The 14911-nt window shown below is 32.9% G+C and overlaps 1 protein-coding gene across 1 annotated transcript; it reads right to left on the bottom strand.

The window, feature by feature from the left end:
* Positions 1-1108: 1108 nt before the first annotated feature.
* Positions 1109-13785, bottom strand: LOC131950359 (uncharacterized). Its single transcript, XM_059312461.1, has 14 exons — positions 13637-13785; positions 10133-10313; positions 9393-9499; positions 8812-8987; positions 8142-8340; positions 7447-7573; positions 6968-7127; positions 5677-5833; positions 4656-4788; positions 4343-4490; positions 3528-3731; positions 3217-3319; positions 2629-2773; positions 1109-1968 (listed from the first exon to the last, which is right to left on the bottom strand). The coding sequence occupies exons 1-14, from the start codon at positions 13757-13759 to the stop codon at positions 1745-1747; spliced, it is 2187 nt and encodes a 728-aa protein (XP_059168444.1). The 5' UTR covers positions 13760-13785; the 3' UTR covers positions 1109-1744.
* Between the last annotated feature and the right edge of the window lie 1126 nt (positions 13786-14911).

Raw genomic sequence — 14911 nt, 5'->3', positions numbered from 1 at the left:
ATTTACAAATATTTTTTAAAAAAATCTTTAAATAAAAAAAATCGGATTTCAGCAACACAGCGGAAAAAGTGTTATCTTTACATCATAAATCCAAACTACTAGTCTCAATAAATTTGAATATTAATGATCTATTATCTAACAAATTTTAATCTTATAAAATTCACACGCTGCTAACATTATATATTAAGGGAATTATGAATGATGTTAAAACAAAATGTTAATTAATAAAAGAAACATGATAAAACAAATTAAAATATCTTTAGAGATATTAAACATGAAGAAGTCAATTGGAAGCAAATTAGTTACACACAGTGTCTGGGGTGATGCTGGCAAGATGTAGAGCACACAATTTCTTACACAGGTCTTCAACCCACAGCAACAATCCAGTCCACAGCTCATTTACATTAACTGAGAGAACAGAACCAATAGGGACTGCCCTCACTACCCTATTGTTTTAAAGCCTACACATTTCTATTATGACCAGAAAAAAATATGCTGATGAAAACCGCACATATAAATGTGCTTAAGGGAATTTTTTTTCTTATTAACTAGATAATTCATATACGTTTGCGAAAAATGATCACATGAAAATTGTTAAATGAAACACTTTTTCTTGAAATATCACTACATGAAAGCGAATTAGCATAATTTGTTTTGTGCATAATTATGTTCGCACAGTTTACAGTTGAGCTAACATTTCTGTACATATAAAATCTGTATCTGGTGTTATGACTAACTACTTACATCTCATACCAGTAATATTATGCCATTGTAGAAAACTTGACCACAAGAATATTCACGCTTATGTACATAAAATTCAACACTGATAAGGCAAACTTCTATTAAATGTATATGCTTCACATAGCTGCTACATCAGCTTATTAACATAAAAAAAATCTGCTTACTTTAAAAACAAATGTCAACCACAGTGTGAATTGATTATTTGAATAGAGTCTAAAATAGGACTAATTTTCTGTCAACAAACCACACGCACAAAAATTGGTATACAACATTTACACCTGCAACACGCATATTACACATGTCTAAAAAAAATATCTTCGAAGTAAGTGATTAAACCCTCCCCCCCCTGATAAATTCTGATAAAATAAACTTATGGCAAAGTTTATTTTTCTAGATGTGTATAGCGTACATGTCACAAGTGTAATTGCGGTGTTAGATAATAAATTTTACAAGCTGATTTTAATTTGTATTTTGTTAAACACAGAACCCATATTATTTAAACACTATGTTTGCAATTACAACACTAACTACACGTCTAAGAGAAATAACCCAGCAAGTAAATATACATGTTCAGTGGGGAAAATGTTTCCATATAATAAAATTAATTTGTTGCATTTTTTCCAGACATGTATGGTATTCATGATGTAAATGTAAGTGCTGTGTAAGTATTACTAGTTTGAAATATGCATAATTTACAGTAGTCATAAATTAAACATTATTAAATAAAGTAGGAAACCTTACATATTTAACTTAGTAGTGGGTAGTTGAGGATAAAAAGAAGTAGAAGATAGTTGGATGCTGACAAAATTTTGGCATTACTAAAATCTAAAATTAGGGGTTGATTAAAAACCTAAAACTCATCCTAACTAGGCTGGTTATTAAAATTTGCTGGTAAGAAAAATGTACAGCTGTCCAATGAAGGGCCAATTTACAACCATAATATGTACAAATGCCTTATAGTGTTTTATGTGCAGCAAAAGAAACAGATCTAATGATAGAATATCTACAAGTTTGTTAACAATTTTAAGGCTGAGATAATTATTGCAAGTATACTGAAAGTTAACACAAAATGTACCGATAACTTATGTTGAGCCGCACCGCTGATGTCCCTGTTTAAGTCCTCTGGTATAAAAAGTAGAGAGCTTATAATGTGGATGACACCATTGGTGGCCCCAATATCTGAGTGTACAACTTGCGCTCTGACACCTCCAAACATGATGTAGGTTGCTGTGGTAAAGAGAAAATAATTTTTTAAAATAAGTTTTCTGCTCATACAAATTTTAGACGGGGGACAACAGATTCAAGATTAATCTTTATATGAGATTAATACGACAGTAAAGTGAAAGGTTACGGTCAGTTTTCTCTCAACCCGAACACGCAAACAGCCTCAGTAGTTGCTAAAGATTATGGTCAGGTCTAAGGAATTGATACTAAGCTTTAAACAACCTGTCAATTTTTAGCAATTACCAATATATTTTAAATATTAAAAATCTTAAACTAGATACATATGGATTTTGGGCCTAAGTAATTTTAAAACTGGAGGTAGTCATTTTTGGAATTAGCACAAGCTTTGTTTATTTAAAAATAGTGCAAGTGGAATTATTTTAAGAAGAATGAATTAAATTTTGTATTTGAACTTTAAAAAATGATTTATTTAGAAAAAAAAATCATAAATAGAATATAAGTTGGGAAATAATTCCACCCTGGATCTAAGCAGGAAAACTTGGAAGTATGTAGGTAGAAAAATTAAATCTTAAATTTACTTACTAAGAACATTAAATTACAATACAAAAAAAATTACAATTTACTAGAAGTAGGAATCTGTTCTATCATGAAGGATCACAATATTATCATTAGTCATAATCATGTGTTAAATCTTCTACTCACTTCTTTGTCCACTGGGGATATTGGACCTGGAGTCTGTCTGTATGATGATCTCTTCACCATTGTCAGCATAATAACTCCTAGGTGCACCATAAGCCAGCTGGTCAATGTAAATCTTCTCTCTGAATGTGATTAATCTTCTTAGGAGCTAAAAATAAACCAAAAAAACAAGTCCGTTACACTTCTTAGAAGCTAAAAATAAAAAAAAGAATTCAGTCCTTTACATATGCTAATATGACAGCCTATTTATACAATGAAACAAAAGTAACAATATCAATGCTTTTGATCTACAACTTATAATTGAATTGCTCTGAACATCAAATCCAGCTCATGATGAATACGTATTTTTAAAAAATAATCTATATGAATCTAATGTAGTGGTTTACTAATCATAACACTTTCATAATTATTGAATTAGAAACTGTATCGATTCCATTGATAGGTAACTTTAAAAAGGCTTTTAAAAATCATATACTTTCATAAATTTTAGTTTAAAAACAAGTATTTATATCAAGTAGTCGCTCTGAAGATAGCAGTTCTCATGAATGTCTAATGAACAATGTAACAAAATTAAAGAAGAAAAAACCTTACCCATCTCCATCTCCTCTGGTCATTCATAATTTGTCGTCCATAAGCAGTCAATGCAAAGTTGTCAATAGCAGTTCCATTTGGTACAAAAAATGTAAACTCACATCTAAGGAAAATTGAAACGTATGTGTAAATGGTGTATTAATATAAAAAAAGTTACAGTTAGTAATTGTTTCATTACAGAAAACTGACAAAAGTACTTCATATAATTAATTTAAAAAAAAAATTGGATGAAGTGCTATTTTGGACATTACCAAAAGTTTCTCAGTGCTGAATGAGAATAATGAACATGCATATGAAAAAAAAGTCTATACCTGTGAAGACCATCGCCACACAAGCCTCCGTAGAAATTTTGATTCTGATTGGCTTGTCCAGTGTTAGTTTGCCAGGTGCCAGCAGCAGGAGGGACTTGACCAGCAGCAGCACTGGCACTAAACACACAGTCCTGGTTTCTGGTCAGAGTTGGATCTCTCATGTAGGCGTCCAGACCTACGTACTTTAGCTGGATGTAGGTTGACCTTTTGGATAAAACACAGAAAATTTTTAAAAATCAACATTGAATACCTTTCTAAGAATTACAAGTAATTTTATTTAACCAATATTAACTGATTTTTATGCACATGCACTTTATTCAGTGAAATCATTTTTTCTTTCTATTTTTACATTAAACATACAAATGAATATTTATTTATTTTCAGTTATGATTGGATATGATATAAACTGATTTTAAATTAAAGTAAAAGTTTATTGATTCTTTAAAAAGATATGGAGAAAAAAGTCCGGAAACTATAACATCTTCCTTGTGCAAAAATTTAAGATGCTAACATTAGAGTGGTTGTTATTTTACAGGTTACATAAAATTTTTTACTACTTAAGCAACACATTTTTTAAACAATTATTTTTGTACTGGTATCTTGAACTTTGAGAGCAGTCATAGAATAAAATTTCACTGTTCTGACAATATGCAAAAGTAACTTCAACTTAAAATGAATAATCTTAAATAAGTGTTGTGATACTGAAGAGGGAGTGAGACTGAACTTATCACATGTGCATTGTTGTAGTCCTAAAATAATATTTCTATTTGCAAGTAAGAATATTTTTCTCCATTTAAATAAAACAATCTACTCACACGAGCCAGTCCTCACAGAAAACAGTGTACGGAATATCCCGAGTGGGAATCCCAAAAACTGCATCAATCTGATGGACCGCACCATTAGTGACACCTATGTCAGGTTTGATCACTCTGGCCTTCACATATCCTCCTTCTACCCATGTGTCTATAATTGTGAGATAAAAAGCATGAACGCTCTTTAAAACATTTTCATTTCAAATACAATTTAGCCACTTCATTATTTAAACAAATGTATTAATAAGTTTGTGAAAATTAAAGTTAAATAATTTGTAATCAAAATGTAATATAATTGAAAAGCATTGTATTTTACCATTCCCTTCACTGTAAACCTTGATCAGACGTCCATTGTATCTTGAGACAGCTGTTTTATAAGCTTCATATCCTCCGTTATAATCCATTAAGTTTATAGACTGGCCTTGTTGTAGAAGGCTCATCTCTAGAACCTATGTGATAAATAGGCAACAGATTATTTATACAAATTTTAAAATTAAACATTAATAAACTGCACAGAGTTATTGAGATAAAAAAAAATTTTATGATAATAAACATTTGGCTCCAGCTTATATAGAACCAGACCTGTTGGTACACAAAAATTGTGTACAGAATACAAACGCTGAAAAAATTTGCTGACAAATTAATGTTAATAGTTGTGTTACAGCAAAAACAATTAAGATGGTCCATTTTAATCCATTTTTGTAACTTATGGATAAAGGGAATCACAGGTTCAGCATTATGAGCCGGTGATTTCTAATCTTTTGATTAAGTCAAGTACTGAAATAGCTGGAAAGTCCTTTAAAATATTAGCACAGACTTCAATAAGAAATGAATGTTGACTATCATAAAGGTATGAGAGTATGTGTTGTGAAAAGATTTTTGCTTTGTGACACGGTAAGCAAAGCTGTGACATTTTAGTGTAGTAGCGTTGTTGCTGGGGAAGAAGGATAGTTTGCACTTTGTCTTGTTGTGTGTAAAGAAGAGGAAGGTTTTGTGCCAGAAATTGTATACAGTGTTCTTCTTGTGTGCATATATATACTCAAGTCTTGTCTAGAATGTCACATATTTAGTGACTATGTCATCTATAATTGTGGAATAAAATAAGAATTAAACTTTCTGTGTTAAGTAGGCCTAATTATCCTGCTTTCTCAGAATGAAATCGTATTGAAATGATCTGGTAGTGGAAATCAAGCTGTAGTGTAAATCCTCACAGCTTAATTGAGAGCTCCCATTTATAAAGCTCACAACCTCTGTAACAGTTACTGTGTGCTACTCTACTCCTACTGTCAAGTGCATAGAGATCGCTATGGAAAAAAAAAATTCTTTAAACCACCCACCATGTTGATCAATGACTGGTTGTTGATGTAGTTTTGGTAGACGTTAGCGATGGCGTACATAGCTGGGTTGGTTGGTACAAAAACAACAACACCACTGGTGGCTGTGATGTAGTTCTGTAGATCTTTTCTTGCTGCAAAGATCAGCTGCTCAAAGTTTCTGTAAAATGAAAATAGAAAAAAATTTGAATATTATTTAAAGGACAGTTGTAGGAAAATCAAAACTGCCAGAAAATAATTTTAAAATACCAGTCATTTGAAAAAATCAGAAGAGACTAAAATGGAATGCAAAATTAAACTCTGCTAAAGAATAAACCGGGAGTGATCTCCGCTAAACTTTCTCGAATATTCTTATATAACTTGGAATATAGACATGATTTTTAATTACTTAAACTTTTAAAAATAGAATAGAATCTCATAGAAAAAAGAATTGCCCACCAAGCTAACACAAAACAAAATGTGCATATTCGTGCACAATATTATTAGTACTTTATAAATTTACATGCGTTTTTTGAGAAATCGGAAATAGCGTAAATTAGTACTTCCAGATCTTTTACTTACATGTGAAAATTCATTTATCTATCCTAAATAGTTCTCAAGTTATAGGCTTTTGAAAAATTCAAAGTAGAAAAAAGTACCACTGCGGGTTATCAAAAATAGCTCTAAAGTTGATACGGATCTACGATTTCGATAAAATACTTATATATTAAATTTCATCAACCTAGCTGTAACGGTACCCAAGTTATCGTGTTTACACACAGACATACACACAAACACAGACAAGATTGCAAAATTATGTTTTTCCGTATCAGTGAGGTGTAAAACGTCGAGATTTGTAAAAAAATCTCAATTTTTTTTTGCACGATTACAAGACTTTCTCTATATTTTGTATATACAAAAGTAAAAAAAACAGATAATAAATTTAAAAAAGGAAAAAAAAAAGTTATGCTTTCTAGGTTATGCCAAAATATGATTAGACATCTTTCAGTGGGAGTACATGTGGTCTTTATATTGAATGTTTAAAAAAAAAAATGTAGTACTTTATGGTAAATAAAATCCCAGATATGGCCACCATCACCATGGCAACGGCAGGAAATTTTTTGGGCCATTTTTTTTTACTTTTAGGCTTAACTCTAAATACTAAAAATGATAGTATTAGGTTTGGAAATAAGGATTTTGGCAGAAACCTCTAAAAGAATCTCAAAGATGACAGCTGAATGAAGAAGACCTATATGTTACACATTTTTCACCATAGACTAAGAAAAATTTAATGCCAGCTATCAAAAAACCTTACTGAGTGTTAGGATCAATCTGAATCTCCTCAATAGCAGTCTTGTAAACAAATCCCAGCATGGCATCAATCTGATGGACAACACCATTGAGAACAGTTCTGTTGCCTGGGTTAAGTTTGGCTGTTACAGTTCGGCCGCCTTTTAGTGCACCCGTCACATAAACTTAAATAAAGTTAGTAAACTTAGATCAATTTAAAAAGTAAAATGAATTGAGTTCTTCAATAAGCAAGTATCATATGCTTGTATTGTAAAATCAAATATAAGAATACATATATAATGAATAATATGACAAAAGTGAAGAAGGATATAAGTTTGCAATGCACTTAGATGAGTAGAACTGCAAAACAATCAGTTATATATTAAAATAGATAAAATAATTTACCCAAATGTACTCAAGGAAATATTACTGAAGTTGGAAATTTATTAAAAGTAATAGTAAAAAAATATCCTGGCAAACCCAGCATAAGTGATGCTTAATTACCTGCTTCCCTGTTGAAGTTTTTCCTGAAGACAACAGCCCCTGAATTAAACTGTGTGTTGAATCTCTCATTGTGGTTAACTAGTGATGTGTACAGGACTTGGTTGGGGACGATATGGAGGGTGATTATCTGTAAATAATAAAATCCATAAAGAATTAATTCATATCAAAGTAACGCATGTGAATAATTTGTTTAATTAAAAACATATTCGCCTTGACAATTAAAATGAATTAGTGTGTTATAATTTTTGAACCCCCAACCTACCTTCCCATTATCAAACAAGAATAACCCAAACCCCCTCCATAAGATTGTGGTGCCACTTATGGAGTATCCTTAAGTAACATTACTACATGATTATTAAAAATAAACTTTAATCAACTATAGAATTGTTTTAATAGAAAGAATAGCAAAACATTTTTAAAGTGGGGATGACAAAGTAAATTTATTTCACAAATGGCATGCTGGAGATGATTATTTTATTCAGGGCAAGGGGGCATGTGGTAGGTTATTCTTGCATCAACCTAGCTTTGGTGGGTTCTAGATTAAAATTGGGAAACTAACAGACTTAGTGCTAACCACACAAATCAAAACAATGAGAACTTAACCCAACCTACTTAACAAACAAAGACTACCACAAAAAAACATTATATTCTATATCAACAGTCAAATCAGATAATATAATCAAATTTACACATACCTCCAGCATCAGCCTGGTGTTGCCCTGTAGCTCACTGAGTTTCTGTGATGGGATCAGGTTCAAAGCCTCGTCAGACGGGATGAAAAACGTCACCTGTTTGCCTGCAAGGATTTGTTGGACCTGTTTGTTGTAGTTGTATTCTCCATCTTCCTGTGGGGCTTTTCTTAGAAACTCCATAATCTTGCTGAAGAATAAATACCTGGAGTACCGAGAATACTACTGGTTATTTAATGCCAGCAAACATACACTCACAGATAAACACATAACAAAACATTTTCTACACTGTAAAAATTCTGAAATAACAATGCACTAAATCACAAAAGATATTAAAATGCTAACTAAAATTTGCATGCACACTTAAAAAACAAAATAGCATAACCAATAAGATGAGTTAAGCTAACCTCAGAAGTAAAACAATGCTTATTTTCATTTTCCTTAACAAAAGCAGTATTTACTTATCTGAACTTAGTGGATTCAGAGGTATCCAAACAAAGGAAATAATATAACCAACTATTTAAACTGAGCTAATAACAGAAAAATGAATAAAGTATTGTGCCTTATGATGACTTTAAAGGCTGTGATGAGATTGATGTAAGAAATAATAAAATTAGGTCTAACTCAAAGGTGAACAGACCAATTTGTGCACATGAAACTACTTATGTGAACTTACGTTAACTTAGACGGGTTGTAGCCAGACACATAAGCCAGGGCATTGTCCTCTAGTGGCATGTCTAAAACCTGGTCTATGATGTGAATCAGGTGCTGGCCAGCTTGTATGTTGGGCCGGATTAACATTCCTCCGTTACAGAAATATTTTGTTGGGCCTGGGGTACCACTGGCTACATTCTGGTGAGGAAATGCCATTTGTTAGATAAGGAAATACATAACTATTAGGGTTACTGATGTTCAGACAAAAACATAAAATAAAGGCATCAGACCAAACTCAATAATGTAGTTAAAAAATTGTAAAACCTTTGAAAATATAAATAAAAAAACAAAAATGTCTCTATATTGACTTTATTCATGGAATAAACCACTATTATTTTACAGGCAAAGCTCATAAACTAGCTTTGTTTTTTAAAAACTTCTATGTTAAACATGTATTGAATAACAACTGGACAAATAATATGAGAATTATTGACCACAGTAAAACAAGATGACAAGCTAAAACAAACGGGGTAATGGATTAACTAGAAAGATAAAATGTTTCTATGTGGAAATCTAAAAATATGGCAGATAACTCATACTTACACCACTCCTGAGGTCTCTTTTGTTGAGAAATACTTTACGGTTCCTTACAGAATATGTCGTGATAGGATTAGCATCACTAAAGGCAGATGTTTCAACTGCTTCAGTTACTAAATTTTAGGAGTATAAAAAATAAAACAAACAAATCAACTTATGTTGAAGCTTTAAACAGATTTAATTATTTGGAAATTAAGGTATTTTTTTACAGCTTTTATTTAACTTAACTTGCTTCTTCAGTCTATCTGTCATCATAGATTGAAATGGGAAAGCAAAAATTAGGCCAAGCATCACGATCCCTCCATTGACCTTGCCAGTACAGTCCAATGAAAAGATAGGCAATATATTTGGTACCAGCTCAGTTACAGAAAGTTTCCAAAAGAAGGCCAGAACATAACTGGTAAACATAACTCCTTCAAGATTTACCCCTGAATCCTTTTTACCAAAATGGGGTTTAAAATCAGAGTGGCACTGCATCTAGATGAATCGCCTTACTTAACTAGGCTGAGTAGCCCCATCTGTCGATAGATACCAGATTTTTGGTGCCAAGTATCCGGCATTCACCGCTTCACATTCACCTATTAGTAAAAGCAGCGTTGCCACACAAGCAGAAGACCAAGGCCTGGACTTAAATGTCAGAGGCTATTGGAGATGCATGCCATCTATTTTATGTTACTTAAAAGAGAGAGAGAGAGAGAAATAGAAAGCTATATATTGGATATTTGTGCAATTTTTTTTTTACTTACATGTAAAGGAGTTGACATATTCCTTAGCACCTAAATTATTTCCACTTGTCTTGTCATACAAAGTGCCAAGCCTGTAAGGTGGCATCAGGGCGTAGGCTGTGTCATTAAACACAAACAATGTCAGGGCTTGTGGGCTTCGGAATGTCTCTTCTAGCTGAGCCTCCATGATAATGGCCTTGAACTGTGGATGTTGGATGTAAAATATGCAATGCAGAACTATTTATTGTACCAATAAATAACCCGTAAATTAAAATCCTTATGAATTTCAGCTTGCGTCAATTATAGTTTAATGAGATCAGGACCGTATCTCTCACCCCTTCAACTGCCCAATGTACATTACCTTCCTTTCAATTACCTGGTCAATTAAAAATAGATACACATAGGTATATGGTAAGGGTGTATATGTGGGACGGAGTGTATTTTCTACTGAACCAGTCCTATGTCTGGTATAATAGGGATTGTATACTCATGTTTTCTAATTGTGGAGAACCGTATCAGCTCCGCAAAGTGTGTAACTGTAAGGGCCTACTTTGTAACAACATATGTAGGTACAGACCAACACTAGGAGTTGAGTTAGGGAGCATTAAGTCAGCTTTATAGTATCCATCTCTCTGTTCCTGGTCACAAACATGCTTCCTCCTAATTCTAATCGCAAACTCTGACTGACACCTCGGCTGTCACTCAATCAGTTGCTTCACTTGTTGCCCTCGTTCACTCCATTCAAAAACACAATGGCATGACAACAAATCTGGACACGACACCGCCTGGCAACACAAACTCCATCCCACATATACCCCTCTCATACATTTCACAACACAACAGTAAGGGATAGGGAAATCTGGTAAGGTTAGGGAGTTGGAATAATATAATATGTATTCCAAAAGGCAATTGTAATCAATTGTTGTGAATGTGGGAGATGGATAATATGCTAGGCCCAGTTTAATAGCATTAAACACATTACTGAACAGAAGGTGATGTGGAGAACTACTAATACAAAAGCCTTGAGGCTTTGTATTCCTGGACCATAGTTCTGTGCTCAGAACTGACTACACGACCCCAACAAAATTATAACAGAGAAACATCTGAACTTTAAGAGAAAGAGCTAATGTAGCCTACTTATTTTTGTGTGAAAATATGTGTCATGTACAAATGTCAAGGTAAATCACATATAGTTTCCAGACTGGTACATTCATCATTGGAGCCAAGAGGTACTTAACCATTAATGTCCCGTAACGCCCGCTGCCGCCCGACACCGTTAATGTCCCGTAACGCCCGCTGCCGCCCGCTTACAATACGCATAGAAAAATTAAATTTGTTTCATTAAAATTTGGCCTACAAATCCTAATTTTTAACTAAACAGGAAGTCGGATAGTTTCAGCATCCTTTTCCGGTCTTCTAATTTCAATGGCGCTTTTGAAAGATAAAAAATAAAAGTTTCTTTCTATCTCAAAATTTAAGACTCATCTGTCCTATTTTTAGTAGATTTAATATTAAAAATAAAATAATGCCTCTAAACGTATCTAGGCATGTATTTTATGAATTATATATCTTAAACATAACCAAATTGATATTTAACTGTTAAATTCGATGCATAGTTGTTTAGATAAAAATAAATAAAGTTGACTACCGAAAATGACGTGTTTTGAATTTTCTCCGACATTTTTTATTTTTATTCTGTACTTGTACCGAATATAATATATTCTATTTAATACTGTTGGAAAGCCAGGTTTATTCTCAACATTAAGCAGTAGTTTTTATCTTAATTTTCAATTTCATTTAGACAAAAACAAATATTTTGTGAAACTATTCACTTGATCATACAGAGTTATGCTCCTTACATTGGGCCGTCATGGGTGGAGTTTTGGTATAATGAATGGGACATTAATGGTTAAACTGAAATTACAACCAAAATTATTACCCATGTGTACCTCTATACAGTACTCTATTACTATAGTAGCTAGTGCTGTTTTAAATTTTTTACAACACAAATTTGATTCAGCATATCAATTCTAATAATAAGGCTTATTTTTAAATATATAATTATCTTTGTCACTTAAAATGTGTATGTATATCTTCTAAACATAGATATTGTGGCATGCATGTTTTTTGTATTTTATTTTACATATGATGTCATTTGATATTACACTTATCAGCTTGAGTAAATAATGTCTATGTATATCATGTTGTCCATGAAGTGAGATAAGGGAACATCTGTTTTCTTTTTTAACAAACAAAACTACACACAAAAAAAAAATAAACAACCCCAGAACTCTCCATTATATGGTTTTAAAAATAACCCCACCCTTCCATTTGAAAATTTACTGATAAAAAATACATAAAAAAGCTGATTTTATTTTAAACATAATGTTTAGCTACATCAGAAGCCACTCAATGGCAGTCCTACTGAAGAGTTTAGTTGATATTGAATGGTGTTCTGTCAGCTAAAATATAGACGTATCTAACATTGAAACTTAAGGCTATTTTTGTGAATAATGTAAATATAGGCCCTTAGCCACAATAGGTCCAGTAAGGCTAATAATAGTAGTGTGGTGACTAGTATGCTAATTAAAGCATAATTGTTGAAAGTAGTAGTAGTAATAATAGATATGTCTATATATCAACTATCTACATTGTAGTGTATTAGGAAAACAATTGCGTACTGTATGTATGTTATCTGTAGCCTAAAAATGGGGTATAAAAAAATAAGTGTAACTATTAGGCCTACAAGTCTTATATTAAGTAGGCGTATTATGTTTATTTAGTGTATGCTTATTATATTAGGTCTATTAGGCCTAATGATTTTTTTATTTAGGTAAGAAAAATTCATAGGCTAAATGTTGATTGTGATTTTACAGATTACACACCATGGAGTTGATGGAGATACTGTTTCTCCTCCTACACATGGTAGATTCAATAGGCCTGAACTAATAATCATTATATAAGGCCTAAATCTCTCATTATTACCAGGGATACAGAATTTAATACAGAACCAATGGGCTAAGGAAAAGTTAATACCATTAGGCTAAATTTAGGCTACAATCATTTTAATTTTCAGCTCAGCCTCAAGTGTAGGGGAATTAGTATTAGGCCTAGGCTACCTAACACTTTTTTAAATACTTTTTTTATATTTAGCCTAGCTTGGGCCTATTAATTTTTAAGTTGCAAGAAAAACAACTAGACTCTCTAGATCTAGACTAGACTCTAGATCTACTACCTTACACTCAATACACCGCCTTACGCCTTACAGTCTTTACATTAATGAAACGTTTCTCGAGTACATCACAATAATTGCATAATGATAGGCCTAATTATAGGCCCTAATAGGCTAATGCCTATTACTTTTACTAAAACTATCTCTCATCGACTAGATCTAGTCTAATCTAATACTAATACGGAAGTGTTCAATAAAAAAACAAAACAAACCCCACAACTGCATTACTTAACGTGGGGTGGATTTACACCACAGCCACGGGGTGTAAACTAACTACTTTTTTTCTGTAATACCTGACTACATCCTAGTCCATCCAAAGCATCGAAAGCTGTATTTCCAGTGGTGGCGGCCTGTGCATGTATCTGCGAAAAAGTCGTTGCCAATACAAGCAGACGTAACACCAGCGAGGACGCCATTTTTTTCTGAACCAAGTCCGTCGCTCTGCTTGAAATACAGGTGAACGATTGGCCTAGGTGTGTCAAGTCAGCGTGACAACCGTAATCGACTACTGTTTGTAATCGAGAAATATATAAACACACTTTAAAAGATAACGTATTGTGAATTCAACCTGTGATATTTTTATCTAATTAAATTGATTTTAGTACACGAACTATTTTATATCGATCTACTGATACTTAAAGTCATTTTAAAATAGTCTTACTTATTAGTTTGACATGTAATCGACTACTAAAATTACCTTTACAATGAAAAAATTGTCATATATTGATGACCTAGTTCTCACCTGGAATAGACGAAAACAGTTGTGTGGGCTAGAAAGGATTCCCCGGTGATAACTGAACGGTGACAGCAGTATATCTCGGTAGTATTTCAGACACAAGAGGCAATACATTTTCTTTTGGGGTTCTGCCTAAACAAACGCCATTTTACTTACGAAATGTAAACGCTGTGAAAGAGATTTCATTAGTGACTTTCTTTTTTTCTTCTTATTTTTACATTGTTTTAAAAGCTTCTTTTTTATGAAGATTTTTTTTCTTCCGAACACGAAATCGATATTTGTATAATTATTTTTTTTTTGTATTTAGAAGACAATACATGCACTGTTAGTGTTACTTATATAGGCCCCTGTTCTACTTAATACATGGAGGTCCATGTTGCTCCATTGGAAACTAAATTTAGGAGCGACGAGGCAAAAAATAAACAAAACAACAATCCTAATTTTTTTCTTTTCGTTGCTAGATTATGTTGTTGAATTTTCTATAGTTTCTTTCGGGTATCTTTCACAAGTCACCCCCCCCCCCCCCAACCCCAGTCTGGAGTACGCCTATACCTTTAGCCCAGAGTTTCTTCCAGGCATCTCTTCCCCCCCCCCCCCCCCGCCGAAAAAATTCTACCGCCCCCCCCCCCCCCGAACGAAATGAAATTTATATAATTTATATAGACAATATATACTTTTAATAGTGTCCGCCCCCCCCCCCGAAGAAAGTCTACCGCCCCCCCCCCCCCCCCCGGAGAAAAAAGTCTAGAAGAAACACTGCTTTAGTTTCGTGCTGTAAATTACATCTTGAATACCCTTTATTAAAATTTTATGAATTTAAAAATTCTTGACA

Source organism: Physella acuta, unplaced genomic scaffold, assembly GCF_028476545.2.
Source record: "Physella acuta isolate Inbredline_101_S28 unplaced genomic scaffold, ASM2847654v3 ptg000756l, whole genome shotgun sequence".
Classification (NCBI taxonomy): domain Eukaryota; kingdom Metazoa; phylum Mollusca; class Gastropoda; family Physidae; genus Physella; species Physella acuta.
The sequence above is the reverse complement of the archived record's forward strand: the minus strand, read 5'-3'. Positions and strand labels throughout refer to the sequence as shown.

Bases quoted from the DNA above. Each gene is read 5' to 3' on its own strand.
- LOC131950359 (XM_059312461.1), bottom strand. From the start codon at position 13,759: ATGGCGTCCTCGCTGGTGTTACGTCTGCTTGTATTGGCAACGACTTTT. The intron at 4,789-5,676 runs GTGGGTGGTTTA...TTTATCACATAG, and splicing joins ACCAGTCATTGATCAACATG to GTTCTAGAGATGAGCCTTCT. The intron at 3,320-3,527 runs GTATAGACTTTT...AATTTTCCTTAG, and splicing joins TGTGGCGATGGTCTTCACAG to ATGTGAGTTTACATTTTTTG.